This window comes from Neopsephotus bourkii, unplaced genomic scaffold, assembly GCF_033783945.1.
Source record: "Neopsephotus bourkii isolate Nb327-2 ecotype Australia unplaced genomic scaffold, CSIRO-AGI_Nbou_v1 NB_659, whole genome shotgun sequence".
Lineage (NCBI taxonomy): Eukaryota > Metazoa > Chordata > Aves > Psittaciformes > Psittacidae > Neopsephotus > Neopsephotus bourkii.
The window spans coordinates 6266668-6279475 of record NW_026901158.1 but is presented as its reverse complement, the minus strand read 5'-3'; the positions used below and the strand labels follow the sequence as shown (position 1 = coordinate 6279475).

The 12808-nt window shown below is 59.9% G+C and overlaps 2 protein-coding genes across 3 annotated transcripts; both read right to left on the bottom strand.

Annotated features, from left to right (window-relative positions):
- Positions 1–335: 335 nt before the first annotated feature.
- FPGS (folylpolyglutamate synthase) lies at positions 336–4568 on the bottom strand. 2 transcript variants are annotated; one of them, XM_061352898.1, is made up of 15 exons: positions 4462–4568; positions 3477–3605; positions 3317–3370; positions 3166–3230; positions 2971–3085; positions 2803–2880; positions 2471–2532; positions 2281–2383; positions 2125–2202; positions 1903–2047; positions 1722–1820; positions 1449–1599; positions 1293–1368; positions 1044–1113; positions 336–975 (listed from the first exon to the last, which is right to left on the bottom strand). In XM_061352898.1, the coding sequence occupies exons 1-15, from the start codon at positions 4558–4560 to the stop codon at positions 554–556; spliced, it is 1746 nt and encodes a 581-aa protein (XP_061208882.1). In that variant the 5' UTR covers positions 4561–4568; the 3' UTR covers positions 336–553. The 2 variants fall into 2 exon arrangements, with proteins under 2 accessions (XP_061208882.1, XP_061208881.1); XM_061352897.1 differs by lacking the exon at positions 4462–4568 and having other exon boundaries at positions 3477–3740.
- Positions 4569–6196: 1628 nt separating this feature from the next.
- CDK9 (cyclin dependent kinase 9) lies at positions 6197–11567 on the bottom strand. Its single transcript, XM_061352896.1, has 7 exons — positions 11463–11567; positions 10987–11068; positions 10154–10244; positions 8226–8392; positions 7900–8071; positions 7677–7825; positions 6197–6592 (listed from the first exon to the last, which is right to left on the bottom strand). Exons 1-7 carry the CDS (start codon positions 11552–11554, stop codon positions 6227–6229), a joined length of 1119 nt encoding a protein of 372 aa, XP_061208880.1. The 5' UTR covers positions 11555–11567; the 3' UTR covers positions 6197–6226.
- Between the last annotated feature and the right edge of the window lie 1241 nt (positions 11568–12808).

The following is a 12808-nucleotide window of genomic DNA, read 5'->3' as shown; positions in this document are numbered from 1 at the left end:
GAATGCTTTGGCCCCCCCCAAGGGCAGCCCATGCTGGGGAGGGGGGAGGCAGGGAGAGCAGCTATTGCCAAAGCCCCCCCCCGCCAAGGCTCCCCATCAAATGGGGACAGGCAGAAGTGGGTCCCCCCCAAGAAGGCAGCAGGCACCATTGGGAGCAGCAAGAGGTCTATTGGGAGCTGGGGGGGGGGGATGGGCAGACCCCCCCTAACCCCCTCCAGCTCCACGTCCAAGTTACAAACTGTTATTAATAATAATAAAAATCTCTCCTACATTAAATTAGTCCTGCTCTAAAGGGGGGGGGCTCAGGACCACCCCCCAAAACCGCACCCCCCCCCGGTACACCATAGGGCAGCCCCCTAGAATGAGGGGTCTTCCCAATGAAGTGGGTTGGGGGCCATGAGCATCCCCCCCTCCCATAGCCAATGTCCCCATGGGGGGCACAGGCAAAAGGCACTGGGGTGAAGAGGGTGAAGGCAGGAAGGGGTTGGGGGTCCCCTGAACCCCCCAACCGCCTCCGAGCATCCTCAGGGCGTTCCAAGGGGGTACCCCCCCATCACTGGGACAAAGTGGGGTCCAGCAGCCGCAGGGCGCCCCCCACCAAGTGCAGGCTCCCAGTGACCAGGACACGGATGGCAGCCGCCTCCTGCAGCAGCACGGCCCCGCTGCTGGCAGCAGGGTGCGGGTGAGCACCCATGGGTGCTGCCAGGTGGGGGTCCCGGCCCTGCGCCACCCATCGCAGCGCCTGCGCCAGGCAGGGGAACACCAGGGACGGGGAATTGAGGGGTCGCGGGGATGGGGGCACGAGGAGCAGGGTCCCTCGGGAAGGGGCCGGCTGCAGGAGCCCCCCGACCCGCAGTGGGGCTGGGAGCCAGGGGTCCTGGCCCCCTTTCTCCTCCAGCAGCCGTGTCCAGGTCTGCTGGTTCTGCAGGCAGCGGGTGAGGGCGTTCTCCAGCGTCACGTTGAAGTTCTGCTGGTCTGCGAGGGATGGGGTCAGGGATTAGGGGAGTCGGGGATGGAGCAGACCCCGGCTCCCCAACACCCACCTGCGTTGCTGGTCACCGATGTCACCTGCGTGAAGTTGGGGCAGAAGACGGCGTAGTCGAAGCGGCAGGGCTGTGGGGAGACAGAGCCTGCAGGACCCACACATGGGACCGGGACGGGGTGATCCGAGTGCCCCCATGCACCGAGGGATGGAGGTGGGATACAAACAGGAGCACAGAGCATCTCTGCTCCCCACACTGACACTAAAGCAGGGCCCAGCACACAGTGACCCCTGCACCCCAAAACCTCACCAGCAGCAGCTTGAGCAGCGCTGCCGTGTCCCGGTCCCCCGTGGCGTTGAAGAGCAGCACTCGAACCTCGGAGCCGCTGTGGTGAGAAAGGATGGGTCAGAAGTGCCCCATGGGGACCCCCATGTGTGCGTGCACCCCCTCCTGTCCCCTCCTTACTCATGGGGTTTGTCCTGGCCGAGGGCAGCCTGGCGGAACCATCGCACGCAGGCCTGGATGCTGCTGGTGGTGTGAGCCCCATCCAGGTACCACGTCACGGGGCCATGGGGCAGCACTTGGGTCCGGCCAAGCCACTCTGTGTCCCGCAGGCCTTGGTGGGGGGGGGGGCACAGGGCATGGCTGGGACCCCATAGGGACCACATGTGGGCACAGGATGCTCCCCCTGGCTCAAGCCCTATGAGATGGGGGGGGTCTGGCATGTCCATACTGCACCTTGGATCATGGCATCGGTGGGATGGAATGCAGGCGCCAGTGGCACCGGTCTCCCCGCCAGCTTGGTGCTTGGTGGCATCTCCTTCAGCTCCCCAAGACCTGATGGGACGGGCGCTGTGCTGAGGTCCTGGGACCCACGGCAAGGTCTGACCCCCCCCATCCCTGTGCCCCCCATCCTTACCCCGGCAGCCACGGCGCTGCAGCCACATCCGTGCTAACTGCAGGGCCAGGGCAGCGTTGCTGCGCTGGTGGGAGCCCGCCAGCCCCAGCTCCAGGGCATCGTGGTCCTCAAAGTCATCCAGCTCCGGGCACAGGTAAAGGGGACACTGGGGGAAGAGGAGATTGAGCCCCCCCCACCTCACTATGGGGTGCCCCACATCCGCCCCACTGCTGCCCAGCTCACCTCCCGCTCCTGCGCTCGGTCCCTCAGCACCTCCAGTGGCCGCTCTGGTTGTGCCACGGTGAATGCTGGCACGCCGGGCTGCGGGGACAGGGGTGCTCAGCCCCACGGGCAGCGCACCCCGAACCCACACAGAGCAGGATGGGGCCGTCTCCGTACCTTAAAGATGCCCCCCTTCTGCCAGGTGATCTTCTCCATGGTGTCCCCCAGGATGCTGGTGTGGTCGATGCCCAAGGAGGAGACCCCGCACACCACCGGCGCCCTGGGATGCAGCGTGGTGGCGTCCATGCTGCCCCCTCCACCATAGGGATAACAGGCACAGGGGCAGGCTCTGCCCCACAGCTCCTACCTGATGATGTTAGTGCAGTCGTAGGCACCGCCAATGCCAACCTCCACCACTGCCAGGTCCACCTGGGGACACAGGGACACCAAAGCCATCAGAGGCACCAGCAGTGGGTGTCCCCATGGATTCAGGGATGAAGGCATCACCACCATCCAAACCCACGCCTGAACACGTATCTTACTCATGGGAAACCATCCTTTTGGCACAGCATCCCCTGTTACAGCACGACTGATGCAAGCCCTGCCCCAGTATGGGGCTGGACCCCATGTGCCCGCATCCCCAAGGACCCTCACCCACCCCATGTCCCCATCCCCAGCTCGGTGTCCCCACTCCTCTACCTTCTCCTGCAGGAAGACATGGAAAGCCATGATGGTGAGGAAGCGGAAGTACGCCGGCATGCTGCCACGCGCGGGGTCCTGATGGGCACAGCGGGGGTAAGGGGACTGCATGGGACACATGGCCCATGGGGGGGGGTCCTAAGGGAGGGACCCCCCCTCCATCCCCACCTTGGTCTCCTCCAGGCGGTTGTAGACCAGCCAGAAGTACTTGCTGAAGAGCTCCCTGCTGATGGGCTGCCCATTGATGCGGATGCGCTCTCGGACCTGCACCAGGTGAGGGGAGCTGAAGGAGGAGGGGGGGGCACAGTCAAGCACGGCACCACCAGCACCCCCCAAAACCCCTCCTGACCCCCCCATACCCACCTGTAAAACCCGGTCTTCAGCCCATAGCTGCGGAGGATGCACTCGGTGAAGGCACACGCTGAGCCCTGCGGGGAGCTGAGTTAAACCCTCCCCATCCCACTGGGGCAGGAGCAAAGGGAACTGGTGATGGTGACCCCCCCCCCGGCCTCACCTTGCCCTTCGTCCCCGTGACGTGGATGATGTTCAATTGATCCAGGTCCTCGACCTGCCCGAGGTCAAACACCCGGTGAGACCCCCAGGGCAACCAGCGCCATGCATGGGCCGCCAGCATGGGGTGGGACACACAACGTTGGGGATACCCCCCCCTTCACCTTGAGTCCGCTCCTCTCCAAGAAGCCCCTCATGGCTTCCAGCTGGGCCTGGGGGTCTCCACGCTCCCGTTTCACCTGCTCCAGGAAGCTGGCGTTGGTCTGGAGGGTGTTGAGGGTCCGGATGGCATCCTGGAACGATCCCCCCCCCGCCATAGGGGTGGTTAAAGCGGTGCCCATCACCGCAGCATCAGGTCTGCACCCATTGCCCAGCGCCCCATCGGGTTCAGCATCCTCTTCCAGCCGCCCCACTGGTATCTCCGCCATGGTGTACACCCCCCCCCCCCTTAACCCTGCTCTCCGGCAGCACCTGCGCCGCGATGCCACGGGGATGGCGGCATTTATCAGTGGGAGGGACCGCGCCTCCCTCCCTGGGTGGCGTTGGCCCCGCACCAGCACCCACAGCACCCAAAGGCGCCGCGGGCGGTGCTCGGTGCCGCCCCGCTGGTGGTTAAACAGAGGCGCCGATGAGGCAACAGCGAGCACGTGGGACACCGGTGCCGCCGTTACAGGTGGCACCGAGCACCCCGAACCCCCATGGGGGGGGACACACAGGCCTGGCCCCGGCGCTGTGCGTGCTGCAGTGGGGCCCTAGCGTAGAACAAGCCCTTGGCCCTGGGGCAGGGACGCCCCAGCGGGCTCCATCCCAGCAGGCAGGGACTGGGCACTGGGGATGCTCCCACCTCCAACAGGCTCCATGTCCGGGGGGGGGGCTCCGCATCCCGGGGACCCCACGACCCCCGGGGCAGGCCGCGGTCTGCCCGGTGCCACCACGGCTGCCGCAGGCTCTGCGGGCTGACAGCGGCTCCCGCAGCACCCGGCGGGCAGGGATGGTGCGCAACGGCCAAGGGCTGCACGCCGGTACCGGAGCCACAGCAGCTCGGAGCCCCCCTCCCCATGAGACCCCGCTGCAGGCCTGCGGGTCCGGTGGCGCTGGGGAGCCCCCCCGGTGCCCGCTCCCCCCGGTGCCCCCCCCCATAGCCGGTACCTGGTAATCCATGGCGGGAGCCCGCGCGGGCCACGTGCCGAACCCCCGCCCCGCGCCCCGCAGCGCCCCGCGCAGCGCGCTCACGCCCCGCGCCACCATCCCGCCGCGCCAAGGCACGCGCGCCCCCCACCCCTCCCACCGCGCGGCCACGCCCCCCTCCTTTCCCCTCCCGCCACCGCCGCCATCTTGGAAGCGGGCAGCGCGAGCCACGTTTTGCGGCGGGGGGCGACGACACAATGATACGACACGACACGACGACGCCATGTTTGTGAAGGGCAATGGGGGGCACACCGGGATAACGGACCCGGAACCTTCGTTCCTCACCATGGAAACAGCGATGCGGAGGGGCTGGTGCAGGGGAATGACCCCAAACCCCCAACCATGCACTGGGGCTCCAAGGGATGCTCTGGGGCGCAGGCAACCCCTGCCCCGGCAGCATCACCCTCACCCAGTGCCCCCAGTGCAGCGTTAACCCACCATAGCTCTAATAGCGCTGACCCTCGGGGGGGGGGGGTGTGCAGAGCAAGGCACCAGCATGGGAATGCCACCATCCAGCCCCCCAAACTGGGTGCCTGTCCTCGGTAGGGCCAGGGGTGCTGCATCCCAGCACTGCTGCAGCTCACCCTGCTCAGCGAGAGGGACACAAAGGTTAAACCCAGCCCTTTTGGACAGCATCGTGTTTATTCACAACCAGCTGAAGCCATCTGGCTCATTGCTTGCAACCAACCCTGGTTTAGCCAAAGAAACCAACCCCACACACACACACACTCCACCCCCTGGCCGCAATCAGAGCCCCACACCAAGAGATTTACCTTGTACATGTCCTTTATCAGCCTCACTTTGTGTCCTGAGAACGGCCCCGCTCACCACCGCGTCCTCCCCTGAGACCTTAAGCTACCAACGTGGCTTTGGCCACCAGCCTGGTTAACGGACAACCCACCGGATGCCAAAGGTTATCCCCCCCCTGCATGGCACATACGTTACCTGGTTGGGATCCGTGGGGCTCAGGGAGCCATCTGCAGCTGATGGCTATGGAAGACAAAGTGCTCAGCGAGCTGGGAAGGACTGAGTTGGTCCCACAAGGGTCTAGAAGGTGACCACACACCATCACAGTGCCCAACTGGAGCCAAGATGCCACAGGGGAGAGCAGACAGCTTGCAGTGAAGGTGCTGCATGCTGCTACAGCCCAATGATTCCCACTGCAAATCCTGGCTGTATGGAACAAGCTGTGCCACCCAGTAAGCCCAAACTAGACTGGAGCCCAACTCCAGTGAGTTAGTAATGCTGCCTAGAGCAACGCTGCCTTCCCCAAGACAGCTCTGCATTACTCAGAAGCACCCACCTCAACCTACATCAAAGCTTCAGGGTTCAGAAGATACACCATAGAGGAGCTAATAGAGGAGCTACTATCAACCAAGAGAGAAGCATCTCCCAGCAGCTACCCCCAGTCCTGCTGGTCACAGCACCATTTGCCAAGAGCCTCAGCACCAAGAGAGTCGCTTTCTCCATCACCAGGTCCATCATGACCGCTCTGCGAGATGAACATCACCACTACAGGCTGCTGCAAGGGGGGCAGAGCTCTGTGCAAAGCTGCAGGGAAACAAGTCTCTCCAGTCACACAGCTCCACAGCGGCTGAGCTGCTGCATGAGGAGAGGACAGAGCGCAGTTCAAGGCACTTCACCTTGAAGAAAGTCCTTTCCCAGGCAGAGACCTCACTGGGACAACCCCTGCTCCCAGTCAGGACCCCATTGGGGCCGCCCCTGCTCAGAATACCCTGTCAAACTCAGTCTGGTTGGTGGCAGCTGGGTTCCTGCCTTGGTTAGGTGGCTGCTGGGGCATGTGCCCCCCTCTCCTGCGCGGTGGGGCCAGGTACTCGAACATGGACTGGTTGTGGGTGGACAGCATGTTTTTGAGGTCCGAGGGCATGGGGTCTGACCAGAAGAAGTCGTGGTTGAGCGCGTCGTCGCTGTCGATCCGCTGCGCGGGATCCAGCACCAGCAGCTTGTCGATGAGGTCAAGTGCATAGGGGTCCTTCACGTAGGCTTTGAGGCGGTCCTTCACCTTCCGCTTCTGGCCCTTAGGGAGATCCAGCTTCTCGTACAGCTCGTACTTATCCACGTTAGGCCAAACCTGGGAAAAGGCAGGGGAAAGGGGAGTTGGGACAATATAGTTATGGAGAGGACGAGCCGTTCTTGATGTGAACCCCTTCAGGCAAACCAGGGCGAGGTCTGCTGAGACAATGCTAGTTTATAACTCCCAAGCCAGCAGACCTTGTTCCCACAGGATGAAGGAGGCACTAAAAGGTGCACTAAAGCCTGGAGATGTGTGGACAAGTCAGGACAGCATCCTTGTGGTGTGGGAACGGCATGCAGGATGCTCCAGGAGTTCTGGCTCTCCCACAGGATTACTACTAGAGAGCACAGCTCCAGCATCCAGAAAGGCTGAGTGACAAAACTCATTGCTAAGTAACAACCGGGATGTATGTGGCACCTTTTATCCTTACAGAGCAAAGCATGATGCAATCATGAGCACTCCTCTCACCCACAGCAGGTATCTACATACAAAAGAAAGGGATTTCAGTGTACACACATAATGTATGCACATTATGTATGTACCCTGAGGCCTCTGCAGCTGCCTGCACAACACAGGCGGAGAGCCCTCAGCTCAGTCCCCACCAGAGGGCAGGACAAGCTGCTCTTAAATAAGGAGCTGAGCAAGGGCTGAGCGCTCACACCAGGATAAGCGGATGCCACGAGTCACAAGTCAGAACTCCAGAGGCTTTTCAAGGTGATCAAAAAACCCCACTCTTCTTTAAGCAGGAATTCAGAGGGTGTTTATCTGAGAGACAACCCCCAAACACAGGCCAGGTTCCTACATGTAACGTTCTGCTCCTTCACACTGGAGCAGCCAGCATCCTCTCTGTGCTCAAAGATATGACTTGCCCTTCCCAAAGGAGGTCTGGAAGGGCAGGTTCATCCTCTTTTCCTTAGGAGGCCGAACACAGGTAAGGTGTCAGCTGTAGCTTACACAAGGGAAGCACAGTGCACCCAGCACCCAGCACTTGCAGGAGCTTCCCCAGCCTCCCTGCCACACTCCAGCACTGGGAGCACACAGAAGCCAACATACAGAGCAGGGAAAAGACGCAGGGGTGCCTGATCCCAGCCATTGCCAACATCACCACTTCCCTCCTCCCTGCCCATGCTCTCGCCCTCACCTCCGGCGTGATGGACCCGCAGAGCTGGCTGATGAGGGTGAGCTGGTGCTGCTCCGTGTTCCCCTGCATGATGGGGCTGCGGGTCCACATCTCGGCCATGATGCAGCCTCCACCCCACAGGTCAATGGGGGGGCCGTAGTCCCGCTCCCCTAAACAGAGATGCTGTGTTAGTCACCTGGGGAAAGGAGAAGGGCAGAGAAGAGCAGAGCCCAGCATCTTGTACCTAGGAGCAGCTCTGGCGGCCGGTACCACAGGGTCACCACGCGGTTGGTGTAGCGGTTGGGTTGGCTGTTCTTGGCCAGGCTGAAGGCTCGAGCCAGCCCAAAGTCTGCCAGCTTCAGGACTCCATCCCGTGTGATCAGGACATTTGCAGCCTTCATGTCTCTGTGCAAGATCTGCACAAGGACAGACACCAAGAGGTTAAGCCATGAAGGTCCCCTCCTTGGGTACCCAGTGCTAGAGGGCGCTTGGATTCTGGCCTCCTTTCCAGCCTGTGCTAAGACATGGGCTCCTTGGAAAGCCATGGAGAGCATGGATCTGGTCTGTTACCTTGTTCCTGTGGATGTAGTAAAGTCCATTCAATAGCATCTGCATCACTTTCTTGATCTCTGAGAGCGTGAACTTGACGTGGGCATTGCTGAGGAGGCCAGCCAGGTCGTGCTCACAGAAGTCAAACACAAGGTAGATACTGCCCTTGCAGCGGTTGTAGGGAGAAGCTATGGGAGAGGCAAAGAGGGACTGTCAGCACGGGACCCTTAACCCCATCACAGCTCCTCCTGCCCCCCCCAGCCACCCCGCTGCTCATACAGTGCTCACCAGACAAAACCTCAGGGCACAGGAACACAACAGAACCAGAGACAGCCTCAAGATCCTTCTTAAACACTCACTGAGACAGCACAACCAGCAATGGAAGAACAGGGGATGAGGATGAGAGCAGTGAATGTCATCAGCCAGGCAAAGAAAGGAAACGACATCCTTTGAAAGCTTCACTTTGTGCTTGCTCTGTGCAGTAACGGCTGTGGGGTTTCCTCCCTGCAAGCTGTGGCTGGTAGGTGCACACACACCTCGCTGCCAGCCAAGCATTATCACTGATGGCATCAGCGATAGAGGAGGCACCAGCAAAGACAGCCCCTGGGGAAATGCAGAACCAGAGACTCTCTCTAATATAAGATTAGAGAGTGAGGTTTTCCACAACCTCAAACTGCATCTACATAAATAGACTGATCTGAATCAAAGGGACTGAAAAACTCCAGCTCCAACTGCAATTTACAGTAACAGGAAACCTCACACGAAGCAGCCGATTCCAATCTTGTTCCTAGAGCAGACGTGCAAAACACTATAAAGGCTGATTTTCATCAGCTGTAATCAGCAAAACCCACTGATGAGCAACTCCAACCAGCAAAGGACGCCTAAGCTCAGCCCCCGTGGAAACCCATCACTACCTGCCATACTGGGTTTGCAATTCCTTACACAGATACAGCCCCTTCTGAAACCTTCAAGCCTGAGAACAGCAAATGTGAAGTTTCTGTTTCACTGCAAGCTAAGGTCAAGGTGGAGTTGGATGAAAAGTGGAATTCCAGTAAAACACACAAAACTTGTGTGTTTCCAAAAATATTTACCTTGGGTTTGCCAGGCACAGTCATCCCAACTTAACCACACAATGAATTACAGATTAACCTGTCTCTGGGTTTCACTCCTACCTGTTCAGACCATAACCTACATACAGTGGAGCACTGGAGTAACTGCAATCCCTGCTCCTGAGCCAGGGGTTTTTCCCAGTTCAGTGACCGGGCTCTTCAAGATCAATCACAAGCCACTTGGTGTTTATTTAACTGCAGTGACTGACTGGATGCTGTGGTTTAAACACTGGCTGCCACTTTCAAAAGCATTTTTCCAGTAAAAATGTACCTAAGAGAACGATATATTCAAACTCGCCAATGTTTTAAAGCCGTACCACTGACACAGGAGCACTGAGCACGCCAGCCACGCAGTGAAGGAACACTGTGTGTGGTACAGCAGCTACAGAACACCCCCATCTGGAGCTCCAGCCCTCACAGCACGTTACTGTCACCTACAGAAAGGTGCTGAGCGAGTCTCAGCTCAGAGCTACCACAAACCCAACCATCATAAGACAGCTGAGAGGGACAGCTCCAGCTCCTGTGAACAGCCACAGGATCAGCTCTGGTTGAGAACTCTCTGCTTCAAAGTGTCTCTGGTGGTGGCTTATTTAAAGCCTCTCACAGGGGAGTTTTCCAACACAGGCAGCATTCACTGCCATGGCACAGGGATATCCTAGCAGGACTGACAACAGCTTTTCCAGCCAAGCTGCAGCAACACCCCACATCACAGACAGGAACAGAAGAAGCCCATGCTCAGCTGGAGGACCCCACTCCCAGCACAACACACCAGCCTGCTCAGCTGTAAAGAAGGGATGAACCAAAAGCAGCAGCCAGCACAAGGCAGACCCTGCCAGTTACCTTTGGTCCTGCAGATTTCGATGAGGTTCACCACGTTCTCATGTTTGAGCAGCTGGAGGATTTTAATCTCTCGCAAGGCTGTGATGGGGAACTGGAAAGGAGAAAGAGAGAAGAGGGATTAGAGATGCAGGAGACCAGGCCACCCCTGCCTAGAGAACAGGAGAGACATGACCATAGCTGCTTGGTAATGGGACCTGTTTGAGCACCACTGCAACAAGTCACTAAAGGGCAATGAGAGGTTTAAAATACAACACAAACACCAGGATTGTCCAAGTTTATTTACCATTAGCACCGGTGCTGATGAAGATTCCGCCATGAGACAGAGGTGTTACCATGGTGCCTGGTCACAACAGAACATGGCAGAGCCTGGCTCCAGCTGCTGCCCATGCCATTTAAGCTGTTAACTTACCCCACCTCTGCACACCCCTGAGCACGTGCCTTTCACACGCTACCCAGTTCCTCCACAAGCAACAGCCAGCGTAGAGCGCTGTGCTGGGGGTGGCAGGGGAGGAAGAACGTGTGAGCAGCATCACTGCAGCAGCTCCTTGCAGCCCAGTCACCACACAAGTACTGCACTGCACTGCTGCCATGTGCCTTTGTAGCCAAAAGGGTGATAACATGGGGGACACCTTGGCTGGGCAACCACAAGGACCAACGTTATCACAGTGTAGGTAGGGGAGGCAAAAGGCCACAGGGCTGGGATGCTGCCCACATCCATGTTACAGCCATAAATGTTGTTATATAACACAGTGAAAGTGCATTTTTGCCATCCCAAAGATTAACTCCCGCTTGTGAACCCCCCAATCCCTGCCCAGCCATGCTCACACACTTACCCCTTCCTTCTCGTTTTCCATCAACACTTTCTTCAGCGCTACCTTCTTGCCCGTCTGACGATGCTTGGCTTTGAAAACCTCCCTATAACAACACAAACCAACCCGTGAGCAGCACAGGGAAGGAACCAAGTGCTCCCGACCAGGAACAACCCCAACCGAGACACACCGCAGCACCACACACACAGCTCTGTGCCCAACGCAGCCACATCCCCTTTGCACCCAAGATCCGTAGGGCTGGAGGAGCCAACACAGAGCCCTACCGGAACACAGGGCAACGCCGCTGCTGTCTCCAGGGTAAACTCTGCCATATCCTGGCACAGAGCAGGGCGCCAGGGTGGGAATATGAGGGGCCGGGGGAGGAAGAGGGAGGGATGCGGGAAGGACCCTAACAAGGGCTGAGCGGGACAAGGCCTGAGGGCTGAGGCCGGGGCAGGCCGCGTCCGTTGGCGGTGAGCCGGGCCCGGCGGAGCACTCACCCGAAGGTGCCCTGGCCGATCTTGGCGAGCTTCTCGTACTTGGACACCTCATCGCAGAAGGGGCACTCCACCATGTCGTACTGCTTGGCCATGCCGCCGCCGCCGCCGCCGCCGCCGCCGGCTCGGCTAGGCCCCAATCCACACCGCACCGCACCCGCCAGCCCCTTCCTCCGCCACCGGCGTCACTGCACTTCCGCTGCACGCAACGGCACCGCGCCGCGCGGGGCATGCTGGGAGTTGTAGTCCGCCGGCGGCCGCCATGTTGTTACCGCTCCGCTCCCTGCGGCCGTGTCCCTGTCCGTGTCCGTGCCTCAGCATCCCCATGGAGCAGCGCCGTGTCCCCGCTCCCCGCCACCCCGTCCCTGGGGACAACGGTGCTGCCGTCCCCAACGTGTGTCACAGGGATATAGCAGCATCGCTGCTCCCTGCCGCTGCGCTGCACCAGGGGATGCGGGAAGGGGACCAAGGCGAGGGGACACCGGGGTCTGGTCCCCGAGTTCCTGCCTTGCTGGCAGACATGGCCATGGCTGGGGTGAAGCCTCCCCATAGCAATGCCCGCTGCTGGGTGCAGAACGGGTTGGTCTGGGGCTGCCAAGGCTGCGAGCACAGGGAGCAAAGGCCAGAGCAGTACCGGGCATCCTGGCCTCGGGGACCACCAGGTGCTCCCTGGGGATGGGGACAACACAGACACCATATCCCTGCTGGTCCTAGGGTACTCTGTCCCGCATGGAGACACCCGTATGGGGCACCCAAAGGTCCCCAGCATGAGAGAAGAGCTGGTGACGGGGGCTTCCATTGGCAGTGATGGCACCTGGCTGTCACCCCATGGGGCACGGTGAGGGTAGGAGCTGAGCCCCAAATGTGCATAGCAGGGCCCTGTCTGTAGGGCAGGACCCTCCTCCATAGGGCTGGCACCTTCATCCATAGGGCCGGTACCCTTGACAAAGCCTGGCACCTTCATCCATAGGGCTGGCACCCTCTTCCATAGGGCTGGTACATTCATCCATAGCACCTGCACCCTTGATAAGGGCTGGCACGCTCAGCCGTAGGGCTGGCATCCTCATTCATACAGCTGGCACTTTCATCCACAGGGCTGGCACCCTCATTCATAAGGCTGATACCCTCCTCCATAGAGCTGGCACCCTCATCCCTAGGGTTGGCATCCTTACCCATAGGTCTGGCACCTTCATCCCTAGGGCTGGTACCCTCATCCATAGGGCTTTTACCCTCTTCCATAGGGCTGGCACCTTCATCCCTAGGGCTGGCACCCTTGACAAAGGCTGGTACCCTCCTCCATAGGGTTGGAACCTTCATCCCTAGGCCTGGCACCCTCATTCATAGGGTTG